This window comes from Rhinopithecus roxellana, chromosome 12 (genome assembly GCF_007565055.1).
Source record: "Rhinopithecus roxellana isolate Shanxi Qingling chromosome 12, ASM756505v1, whole genome shotgun sequence".
Classification (NCBI taxonomy): domain Eukaryota; kingdom Metazoa; phylum Chordata; class Mammalia; order Primates; family Cercopithecidae; genus Rhinopithecus; species Rhinopithecus roxellana.
The window spans coordinates 44,199,285-44,212,035 of NC_044560.1; the positions used below are offsets into that span (position 1 = coordinate 44,199,285).

The window sequence follows — 12,751 nt, forward strand, 5'->3', positions numbered from 1 at the left end:
GGACTGTCTAAATAAGAGTGGCCCAAAACCTGAGCAGCTGTGAAATACGATGTTCCGAGAGTGGCTCGACTGACAAAAATATGGGCGCAGAGGCATCAGGAGGGAGGTTGGATGCATGACTACTATGGCTACTTCCAACAAACCTCTAGATAAAAAAAAATCCCCCTTAGCAACACCCTTATTATTTACTGCATTTTTTAGATAAGAAAACTGAGGTCTCACAAAGGTTAACTGACTGGTGTAAGGTCATACAAAACTTAGGAGGAACAATGGCTAGTCTAGTTTTCTTTCCCCAACATTAAGGTTGACTCTACTCAGAGCACAGCTCATATCCTAGAACAAGACTGTCCTGCTCCATAGGCCAGTGCTTTCTCCATTCCACCCTGCTACTCTTAACAGTCAAGGAAGAGAAAATTGGGCAGTAAAACACAGCGCTAACTTGTTTGGCTCTGGAATCAGCAGATCTGAAGTCAAATCTTGGCCCTGTTGCTTTCTATATATGTGGCTTATGGAATGCTGTTTCACCTTTATAAGCTTCAGTTTTCTCATCTGAAAATGGTACCTACTTTATAAGGCTGTCATTGGGATTAAATGAGATGGTGTATTTACAGTGAACACCTAAAAAAAAGAAGCTAAGCTAAAGAAAACTAAACAGTGAAGTTGAACCCTCAGGCATGGGTTAACAATAAACTTATTACTCTTTCAGAGAAAACGTACTTCAAGAAATTGCTGGGTGTGTCAGAAGTGTGGACTTCTCACTTGGAACCTTAGCTCTTTTTAATCTATGCTCATGGCTAACTGGGAGGGCATGTGCTACATGACTAACGAACTCCCCACACTCTTGTGGCTGGGAATCTGCAGTTTACCCAACACAGGACTTTCTAAGAGCCTATCATTTAGCATCACCCACCTGCCTAATTTCTTTATAAAGAAAATATCCAAAGAAAAATCACAAAAATCATAATTATTTCTCATAGCAATCTTACAAGGCATTATAATTTCCAGAGAACTGAAGCCTGGGGAAATTAGGTATTTGGCCAAGGTCACACAGTGAATAACTAGTAGAAGCAGAAATGTATTTATTATTTTTGTAAGAGATGGGGTCTTGCTATGTTGCCCAGGCTAGATTCAAGTTCCTGGGGCTCAAGTGATCCTCCTGCCCCAGTCTCAAGTAGCTGGGACTACTGACACACAACAACGGGCCAGTGGAAGCAGGGATTTAAACTTAAGTGTCTTCAACTCCAAAGCATATACCATGAAGTTAAACTGCCTTCTTAGATCTGCAGAGCATTCAAGAGTTTCCAAGCAACTTTATACTATTTAACTATCCGTGAAAAAGCCATAAAGGAATCATAGTTCCCATTTTATAAATACAAGATTAAGCTTACAATGGCAAAAACACATAAGATAGGTCAGATCACCTTTTATTTATGGAAGAGACCAGTATTCACAACTGGCTCTTTCTACAACACTACAGCTACTTCGGTGAAAGATAGCACTTAGATGTTTTGGTATAAGGTAATTTTATTTCTAAACTTCTCTTGTATAACTGCCATCTGCTTCAAAATGATAAACATGCTAAAGCAACAGCATGTATATTGCCTACGTAAGTCTAGGATTCATATTTTCACCTGCATTTCAGATGGGTACACTGCTACCATAGCAACTCATAAAGAAAGATACTGGAAAAAAGAAATCACACCAAATCTACATTTCTAAGTACAACAGACCAGACTGTTTGCAATACTTCCATGAGATTTTCACAGCCAAAGACACATCTAACCCATCCTTTACTCAATGACTGTACTTCATCCCTAGCAGCACCACTCTTCTCCAAAGAATGCAAACCCAGATTCTCAGGGGACTAAAAATCTATATGAAAGAATCACATGAAAGCTTACTATGAGTAACTGATAAGTGAGTGTTGAATTAGAAAATGCCTCTAATTCTCAGCCAAACCACTGAAAACTGAGTGCATGGGACCGCTTCACAACAAGCTGAATATAAGCTTAGGCTTTCTCTTCTGACCTAAAATGTCAGAAGTTTAAAGCAAAAATAGCATGATAAAAATAACTGTCATTTATTTGGGACTCGACCTTTTAAGTACAGTAGTAAGCACTTGACATGTATCATCTCTAATTCTCATCCTATCAGTTCAATGCAGGTATTACGGCCTCTGTTTTACATATGAGGTCAAAGAGGTCACAAAACATTATTATAAAAGTGCTTAACATTTATTGAGCCCTTACCAGATACCAGGCACTGTTCTAGGAGATTGACATATATTATTTAATTTAATCTTTAAAAATAATCATTTGAGGTAGGCTCTAATATCTAACTTTCTTAAGTGGGGAAACAAAGGTGAAAAGAATTTGTTTATAGTCATGCAAACAGTAAATGGAAAATCTACTTTTTGGGAGTAGAACCATATGTTAGGGGTGATGAAGTTCTCAAGCTGGCACCCAAGGCCAACATCATCAGTAATCATTTGAGAAAAAACCTTTGCAAAGCCTATCTATCCATGCATCCATCAAAGTCACAGTTGCTCTGCTTGAGCACCATCAGAGGTAGTTGCCTTGCATTTTAAACTCTGTTGATTGAAAAATGCACAGCTCTAAATAGTAAAATCACACTCTGCTAAGCAAAATATTCAAACAACCAGGTGCATGGGATTTCATATTGCGCAGGGCAAGAGCAGACACTAATTCTGGGGAATATACACATTCACCAAGTGACTCAGGAGGCAGAATCCAGGATTTCAACTGTTGGTTCTTGCTCTTATTATATTCTAGTTAAACTTGCGTAGGTTCAACCCATGATGTAAAAGTAACCAAATGAAGGATTTGAACCTGGGTTTTTCTGTAGCCCAGGTTGGAGTGCAGTGGCACATTCTTGGCTCACTGCAACCTCCGCCTCCCTGGTTCAAGTGAGTCTCGTGCCTCAGCCTCCAGAGTAGCTGGGATTATAAGCATGTGCCACTGCATTTGGCTGAACCTGGGTTTTTATTTTTTTATTTTTATTTTTTGAGATGGAGTCTCACTCTGTCACCCAGGCTAGAGTGCAGTGGCACGATCTCGGCTCCCTGTAACCTTCACCTCCTGGGTTCAAGTGATTCTCCTGCCTCAGTTTCCTAAGTAGCTAGGATTACAGGCACGCACCTCCATGCCCAGCTAATTTTTGTATTTTTAGTAAAGATGGGGTTTCACCATGTTGGTCAGTCTGGTCTTGAACTCCTGACCTCATGATCCGCCCACCTCGGCCTCCCAGTGTGCTGGGATTACAGGCGTGAGCCACTGCACCTGGCCTGAACCTGCGTTTTTCTAACTTGAAAGTCCATCATATTTCCAAGTTGTGATTCACTTGGACCAACACGATAAATATTTGTAAACAAACCAAATCAAAATTCTTCCACCCATTTGAATCCCAACAAAAGCATGTAAACATGCATACACAAGCATAAATATCTGCCCCTGCCCTTGCCCTCCTGAACAAAAATAATACGTCTAGATAGAAAAGCAAATGTCTCTTGATAATAAGCTGCCAGGTGAGGGGAGCCAGCTGGGTCACCCAAAGACTAAGACACACCTGGGTTTTGATTCCCTGTACTATAACAACATCTTTAAGAGCCCAGTTCTGGCCCATTTCATTGTAATCAAAGACCAAGGTGACTGCGGTCCCCTCAAAAGAAACAGCCTTTGTTTACTTTTTCTCAACCCATTAGAATATATGGGAGGGATGACAAATCACTGTATTTAGACATCAGTGGGCGTGTGCTTCACACATGGTCTGTTAATGAAAACACCGAGGGATGTGTTCTAAGTAAGTGTTTACTGGTTTGCATATGAAATCTTATATGATGGGAGAAGCTGACAAGAGTCAGACAGATACCATACCCTACAAAGGAGTCAACATTTGGCTGGCTGCAGGGCCCCGTTTTCCAGAGACACAGGCCATGATACTGAAATTCCACACCTACCGTGTCCCAATTCTTGCTCCCAATGAACTTCCGTTAGAGGAATTTTACTGAATGTCAATCATTTGACATAATGAGCACCAGTGAAAAGCATGAACTTAAGCAAGAAAATCTGCCTCCTATAAATGTTAAGGCATCATTACAGGTACCAGTCAAAATATGGTCTTTCTTGGTTGCTAGGAAAAAATAGCTATTTGTATAATGAAGGGATTAAAACAATGTGTGTGACTTGCCTCCCCACCAAACATTTCACTGACATCTGGAGCTTAAATACTGAAACCTTAAAAGCAGGAAACATAAAGCACTCTAAATAGATTTACAGTGATATTGATACAACATTCTGGGAAAACCAATTTTCAAAAAGCCTTTTAATTTTTCAAGAGATAGTTTCAAGGACAATTTTTTTTTAAAGAAGAAAACTAAATAAACAACTTATTTAAAATTCTAAAGAATTAGACTCAAATACAAGAGGCAATAAGTTTGATGTCTCGGTATTTTCTTTCTTTCTTTCTTTTTTTGAGACAGGATCTCACACTGTCACCCAGGCTAGAGTGAAGCCTCGAACTCTGGGGGCTCAAGCAAGCCTCCGGCCTCAGCCTCCTGAGTTACTAGGAATACAAGTATGCACTATCATGCCTGATTAATTATTTTATTTTTTGTAGAGCCAGGGTCTTGCTATGTTGCCCAGACTGGTCCGGAACTCCTGGTCTCAAGTGATCCATCCACCTCAGCCTCTCAAGATGCTGGGATTACAAGTGTGAGCAAATGAACCCAGCCTGTTTTTCTTCATTAACAATCCTCCTTTTCTTGGGAAACACTCTCTGGCAATCATAATTGTCAGGCCTCTATTGATATTTCTGTCACCATTTTAAAGTGGATATCTCTTCAAACTGCTCTTTAGACTCCAACATCTTTTCTTCTTCATAAACATCATCATGGCTGCCAAGAACAGGGCTAATAGTCTTTCACTGACTCATTTTACATGACAACCTTGTGAGGTAGGTATCATTCCCATTTTACAGACGTCAGGAGATAGCTATGGAATTGAAGGTGACAGAGAGAGAAGATGTTCAAATCCCAGCTTGCCTCACTTTAAAGGTCATGCTTCTGCCTCTAAGCCTTGATGTCAGTACTCTTCTATTCAGATTTCCAAAATATCCTTGATAGATTTAAGAAATGACTATAAGGTTAATTAAAATATTACCTGGACGAATGAATTGTGTGACTGATTGTCACGACATAACCAGCTCCTCCAACATCTAAGTAAGGACCAGTCAAAGAAATCAACCCTGGATTAGCCACTGCATGGAGATACCTAATGGAGACAAAAGAAAGTCATGTTATTTTAAAGTATGCACCTCTATTCTGTAAATTTCAAAGAAAAGTGAGCTTATAAGTCTAAAAATATTTATAATGAATTTTGTTTGGGTTACACTGAAATACAAAAGGATTCTCATCTTTTGTATCTGCTGTAGTATCAATACAAAAAGTAAAGAGAATCTGAAATTCCTTCTTACTTTAAAAAGAGACACTGAACCCAGTATATATCTGGGCATTTACTAAGATCTGTAGTATAGTTTTTTTTTGTTTGTTTGGTTGGTTTTTTTGTTTTGTTTTGTGTGTGTGTGTGTTTTTTTTTTTTTTTTACAGGGTCTCATTCTGTCGCCCAGGTTGGAGTGCAGTGGTGTGATCTTGGCTCACTGAAGCCTCAAACTCCTAGGCATAAGAAATCCTCTCACCTCAGCCTTCTGAGTAGCTGGGACTACAGGTGTGTACCACCACATCCAATTAATTTTTGTATTTTTTTTGGTAGAGATGAGGTTTTGCTATGCTACCAGGCTAGTTTTGAACTCCTAGGCTCAAGCAATCCACCTGCCTTGGCATCCCAAAGTGCTAAGCTTAACAGGTAGAGATGTTTTAGAGACTAGGTAGACTTTCTGTTCTTATGTCCAATTGACTCCCCTGCTATGCTGTAGCACATTGTTAGCTTTTGCTTTTGAAAATTAAAGTCAAAATAAAGCCTAGAAGTAAAAGAATGTTTTTGAATTTGTGTGTTCATTTTTCACAGGTCATACCTAAGCTGTAATTTGACTCCATAATCATGTGTAGTAAAATGAAGTCTATCCACTAGGGACACATTTTGCATAAGGTAGGAATCAAACAAACCACTAGGAATTAAAATGGCCAAGCATAAAGAATTTCAGGCTCAAAATTTCAATGAAGAGATAAAAACACTGTAGATAGAAAAAGCCCACAAAGCTGTTGTTAATGCTGCACTGAAAACATTATTCAGAAACATTTTTCACCACCACGAAAGTATCTTCTTTAGTTTAATGGCCTGAAGTTGCTTTATTGTATGTACTTACCATGTCTCTCCAGGATTTGGGGGAGAACCTTTGATAATGGAAGCCCCTAAAACTCACCATTGTCTCCTAGTGGGATCAAATGCTTTGTCCATGAGGGAACCAGGATAAATTCTGAGGACACCATTGGGCGTTGCTATGTAACGGCGGACAATGTAAGTGTTCAGGCTACTCATTTCCATTTGTGTCATCCATTCATCTGTGACGTGGCTGGTAGCCATTACTTCATTTCTGACAGAGAACTGGGAAACAAAGGAAGACATAGCAGGGATCCTTTAAAACTCACATGAAAAGAGAGTGGGCTGCTGGCAGGGCTTCCCGAAGCTCTGCTGCAGAGAAGCCAAGCCCAATTACTTTTTAAAAATCTTTCCACAGCAGATGGATGCAGCCAAACTTGGTGAAAACAAAAGCTTGCAGAAATATAGTCAGTGGATGTGTGATCACTCAATTGTTCACCCTAGCTAGGCTTTCTGAGAAGACAATCCTATAGCGAGTCATTAGTAGACACACATATACACACTAACCCTAAAGCTTTGTTCCTTAAATTTTATATTTATCTTGAGAGACAGCAGGGGCACTTTACTTCTTCCCCTGGGTAAAACACAGCTGGGAAAGTTTCACTAGTCTCTAAATCACATCTCTCTAGCATCACTGGAAAACCCCAGTGCTTCTAAGGCCTGTAACAGATTCTCCACGTGGCGTACGGGGCTTCTTAATCCATCAGAAGGGTCACTGCTGACCAGCCTCCCCTGGGCTATACCCTGCAGCTCTCCAGCTGAGAGGCACAGATGCAGAGCTGGGCTTCCTACTTCAAAGGTTCACTGCCAGCACCCCCTGCTGGGCCGGTGGAGGGGGACACCAGAAATGGAGCTCCCACCAGCACTTACTTTGAGGCCCGGGTTAGCAATGAGGCGGGTGTTGTCGCTGAGATAGGCGGTGTAGTGCTCTACCATGCGCTTTGTCTCTGGCTGGCTGAGGTGCTCATAGGGGGAGGAAAAGCTGCCAGCAGACAGCATGACGGTGGGACTTTCTGAAAGAGAAGCAAACAAAGCAGTCCTGAGAATGCAGAGACTCTATTTCATGCCAAACCAAAGCATCGCTCGGGCTCTGCCAATCTGTCAGCTATGGTGGCTTTATATATATATGTATATATATACATATATATATATATATTTTTTTTTTTTCAGACAGAGACTCGCTCTGTCGCCCAGGCTGGAGTGCAGTGGCTCGATCTCAGCTCACTACAAGCTCCACCTCCTGGGCTCCCACCATTCTCCTGCCTCAGCCTCCCGAGTAGCTGGGACTACAAGCGCCCGCTACCACGCCCGGCTAATTTTTGTATTTTTAGTAGAGACAGGGTTTCACCATGTTAGCCAGGATGGTCTTGATCTCCTGACCTCGTGATCCGCCCGCCTCGGCCTCCCAAAGTGCTGGGATTACAGGCATGAGCCACCGCGCCCGTTGGCAGCTTAGTATCTTCCACCAGGAAACAAAGAGCCCTGCGCTGAGAAGAGTTAAAAAGGAAAAGGGCCACATTCTCTCCCTTCAGGGAGCTTACGGTCCTAAGAATGAACAGGTAAAGACATGCACCAATAAACACAAGTGCTGGGAGTAGAAATTCTTCAAACTACCTGAGATCCACATATAATATCTATGAGGAATGAGGGGACAGCTTATGACTCACATGAAGTCAGTCTGGATTAAAGCCATTTCCTAGCTGTGTGTGTTTCTCTCATCTGAATAGTGGGGAAGATAACAGCAGCAATCTTATGGTGAGAATTCAATGAGTTAATATTTGTAAAGCAAATGAGTATTAGCTATTATTCATATTAGTAGTATTTAAGAAAGATGGAACAGTGAAATCAATGCAAAAATCAAATAAAAATTACTCAGATGGTAGCAGCAAACTTGACATAAAAGCTTCTAGAAATATAGCAGCTAATGTATACATGTTTCATTATTGGTCTGATCTAACAGGAAAATCCTAGTTCTCTATTTAAGATAAAAATTCTCACAAAGAATCGCAGTGCAAAACAAAAACACTAAATCTTTGTCTTTGAGATTTTCTACCATTCAACCTTACGGTATTTTTAAAAGCTTTAGAAAGCATGATCATGTGTCCTATCTCATTTAAACACATAGGGCATCTTCTACTCCTTTTGTTAGTTCTCACACGTCATGTCTTGTCTCCTGGTAGCCTGGAGATCTCTGATTGTGCTGGACATTGTACTTAAAAACTAATCTGTAGAAATAGCTTGAGGCCTAAGAAGATGGGGGATCTTTCTACAGAGAGGATTGTTGTTTCATCCTGTCCGGTGCCACACTGCAAGATGTAGCAGGTAGGGTGTTGGAAACAGTTCCCAATTAGGAGCCAGGATACTGACCTAAGCACTGCGTGACTTCAACTAATCCTATTTTAAAGGCTAATGCTTGAAGTTCCCCAAACCACTCAGATGATAGGAACCCCAAGTCAAGGCCGGATTTAACTTCAGGCCTTCCCCTAAAGATGTAGTCTTTTAGAATCTCTGCTAAAAGCATATATGTATGTGGGACTGGGTGTAAAAAATTTATTAGAGTCTCCACCTTTTGTGGACCCTGGATTTGATTTTTGCTTCTCTTCCTTGCCTGAAGTAGCTACGTAAAGCACTGTTTAATTTCACAGCTGTTTCTTCTGGATTGGTAGACACGTGCATCGCAAAAGTGGCTTTGAGTGTTGGCTCTCTTCTCTGGGTTCTTATTTTCTCTGAGATTTTTGCCCAGTAATTCCTCTCTATCATGTTAGCTCTGATGCTTTACAAGATTGTAATCCAGGATTATGTTTCAATCCAGGAATTTTATTAAATAGTTGTCCTCAGTAGGTTGGGTTAGAATTACCTAGTCTGCCATTCCCGGAAAACATTAAATAATGTTATGTCTCATTTAATTCTGATGGTATCTTCACTGGCTACCCTGGGAGATTATTATTATATTAATTAACCAAAGCAAAGACAACCAGAGGCTCGAAAAGTGTGCTGTGGATTCATGTATACATTCTTTTGCAGGCTCTCCACGCAAGGACATGCCAAAAAGAGACAGGGTAGTTCCTGAACTCAAAGAAGTTAGGGTCCAATTGGAATGACAAAGGATAAGGAAAATAGAGAAAAATAAGTGTAAGAATAACACAATAATATAAGAAGTGTCAAAGGCATACATTCACTTCAGAGACAGAAGAGTCGCCATGGGGCTACAGTAAAGAGAAGGAGAGGTGGCTTGGGGAGTGGGTCTCTTTTGTAGTGACAGAGACTGGCATTTTAGAAAAGGCTAGTGCAGTAAGATGGGTGAGCACAAAGAGAAAGAATCAAGATACAGAACCCAAAGCTTTGTGTCTAGGAGGTAGACATGCTTATTTATACACACATATACATATTTAATTGCCTTAGATAATTTACTCTTAAAAAGTTTTTCTTTGTCTCTTTGTGTGCCAGGAAAGATGATGTCCTTCCGTCAACTCACTTGAACACAGGTGACATATATTTAAGACCTGGCCTCTAAACCCCCACTTCAATGAAATCAAATGGAAACTTTGCCACTGCTTCCCATATTTCCCATTCCCTTTTTATTGTATTTTAATTACCTTGGTTCATTTTCATTGCCAACTGATCCTAACTCAGATGCCCTTGATTACCTCTCCACCTTGTCCTGGGGCCTTACCATCCAGGTGAGGAAGGGTGGCAAGATCTCCCAGTGAAAGTCAGACACTGGCCTATGGTCTGCTTGTTAATCGTATATAAATAATTAAGTTCATAAACTACATTATCTGAATAATCGCTATGAGACAGTGCTTGCTGTCCAACTGAAATACAATGTAATCCACAGATGTAATTTAAAATTTTCTAGTAACCACATTAAGAAAAGTGAAAAGTGGCTGGGCACCATGGTGCCTGTAATCCCAGCACTTTGGGAGGCCAAGGCGGGAGGATCACCTGAGGTCAGGAGTTAAGACCAGCCTGGCCAACATGGTGAAACCTCATCTTTACTAAAAATACAAAAATTAGCTGGCATGGTGGCACGCATCTGTAATCCCAGCTAATCAGGTGGCTGAGGCAGGAGAATCACCTGAACCCAGGAGATGGAGGTGGCAGTGAGCCAAGATCGCACCACTGTACTCCAGCCTGGGTGACAAGAGCAAAACTTCCTGTCCAAGTAAAAATAATAAAAAAAAAAAAAAGCAAAGCAAAAAGTAGTATTAAATTAATTTTAATAATGTGCTTATAGAATCCAGTATATCTATAATAGCATTATAATTTTAACATGTCATCAATATAAAAATTAAGTATGAACTTCACACTTACCATACACCTCAATTTGGACGAGCCATATTTAAAGTGCCCAATAGCTACACGTGGCTAGTGGCTGCCATATTGGCAACTATAGCTTTGAGAGATTATGCAAAGGAAATAAAAAATCTAGGCTTGCGCTTTTCATCAAGAAAACTATTGTACTTTACTGTCTTAAATTTCAAAACAGTGACCTAATTTTCACCAGCAGTAGCCTGCTCACACAGAACTTAAAAGAGGTATGTACACATTAGCGTTTCAGTAAAGCATTTCTTAAAAATACGAAAATTTTAAACATTTTTTTGTATAAAAACGAACAAAACCCCAAAGACCAAATCAAAACGAAGAAATATACGATCCTGCCTTCTTGGATCAACATCACTGGCTCTATCCAAATTGTCAGCACTGCTGGGAGGTATCCCAGAAGAGACCACTTAGTCCAGCCTGCTCTTCTGATCTCACGTTCAGGCAGAACTCTCGAGGATGGAATTTAAGGGAGGAACACAAACACGAGTGCTATCATTTGAAAGCTAGAGACTGCAGACTTCTAGCCTTGATTTCATTCCCATCGGTTCCCCTTCTTCTCAGTTGGCCAGTTGTGTCACGATTCTTAGTTATTAACTGTTTTGAACCCTAAGTCTTTTCAACACAGAAAAAGAGAATACCTGTTTTACTGCACTGTGAGTATACTGTGGTTTGGTGACAACATAGACCACGAATGCCTAGTATGTGCCTGGCACATGGCAGAGCAGATGTGCGTGGGTCAAATCTCAGCTTTGCTATATTTTATGTTATCTGGGGGAAAATTATCTTTGGTAAATCCAAATTAATCACATGTCAACTCAGATGAAAAATAAAAAATGTCTGGTACATAATAAATGTAAATTCCTTTTTTCTTCCTTCGAATTATCTTTGTATTCCCAAGCCCTTCTGAAGATAGGGATCTGTGGTAGATTACTGCTGATATGCTACATAGATTCCTTTGGAGGCCTTTTATTGTTATTCTACCCTACCCCACCTCAATATCCCCATGCTTATATGTTTACCTTTAATGGGCTGTATCTGTGCCTCCGTCTATGGACTTTGGGCTACACTGAAAACTCTGTGCCTAGCACTAGAAGAAAGCTGAAAGTGACTAAGAAATGTGAAAGCTGAGTTCTCTTCATAGAGTCTGGGCAAACTCTATTGGTGTAATTTACACGCCAGAGTCCCCCTAGAAGACCAGGCTGAAGTTAAAACTTCACTCAACATCAAACTTGTCTTTTTTCCTTTCCTTGTCCTGTTTTCCTCACTTCCTCACTGGTTTCTCAAAGCCCATCCTGTATAAATCACCAGCACACAACACCTTGTCTCAGCGTCTGCTAGACAACCTGATTCGAGGCCAGGCTTCAAATCGTCTTCACATTTGTATCCCCAAACCAGCTGACTCTGCAGGCATTCAGTATCTTTTTTGGGGGTGTGGGGTGGATGGTATTCAAAAGGATATTTACAGTGAGCTGCTAAGAGTAAGAACGTGAAGGAAGTGTAAGGGCTTTACCTAGGGTTGCCAGCTGTTTGAAGTGGAGGCAAGCACTAGGCTGGCCCAGGAGATCCAGCCGGTGGTACAGCAGCTTGCTGCTGGGAACAGTGTTGAGGTTCTTCAGCTGTTTCACAGGTATTTCTGGTTGTATCACCACAATACACAGAATAAAGGAAGTGTCTTGTACCTGTAAAAATCAATAAAGAATTTCTAACCTAGAAAATGAGGGTTCCATGGGGACAGGGACTTTGCATACATTATTTTCTGCTGCCTTTATCTTCTATCCTCACATGGAAGGTGTTCATTAAATATATGATGGATGAATGAAGACATGAGGATAGGGTGATAGAAGGTATCTAATTTTATATTTTCTGTTTTCTCTTCTTGTTGAGGAGACTTGAAGTATGTAACAGAAAATCATGGGGCTAACAAAAGGATAAGAAAAGAGTCCCTTTGAAACTGTGACCCTAGCCTTTTTTTGCTAATGTGGGTTAATAAGCACAAGCTAGAACAGGACATAATAATACAACACTTATTTCGATTTGGATTCGAAATGCACTTAAAAATACGTAATTGGTTT

At 40.5% G+C, this 12,751-nt stretch overlaps 1 protein-coding gene across 2 annotated transcripts in view; it reads right to left on the reverse strand.

Moving 5' to 3' along the window:
- CACHD1 (cache domain containing 1) overlaps positions 1 to 12,751 on the reverse strand; it is a 228,110-nt gene that overhangs the window by 21,855 nt on the left and 193,504 nt on the right. For both annotated transcript variants that reach the window (XM_030913272.1, XM_030913273.1), the window contains 4 exons: positions 12,190 to 12,358; positions 7,224 to 7,366; positions 6,397 to 6,578; positions 5,178 to 5,288 (listed from right to left, as the gene is read on the reverse strand). In XM_030913272.1, coding sequence (XP_030769132.1) covers positions 5,178 to 5,288; positions 6,397 to 6,578; positions 7,224 to 7,366; positions 12,190 to 12,358 — 605 coding nt within the window. The remainder of the gene's footprint in view (positions 1 to 5,177; positions 5,289 to 6,396; positions 6,579 to 7,223; positions 7,367 to 12,189; positions 12,359 to 12,751) is intronic.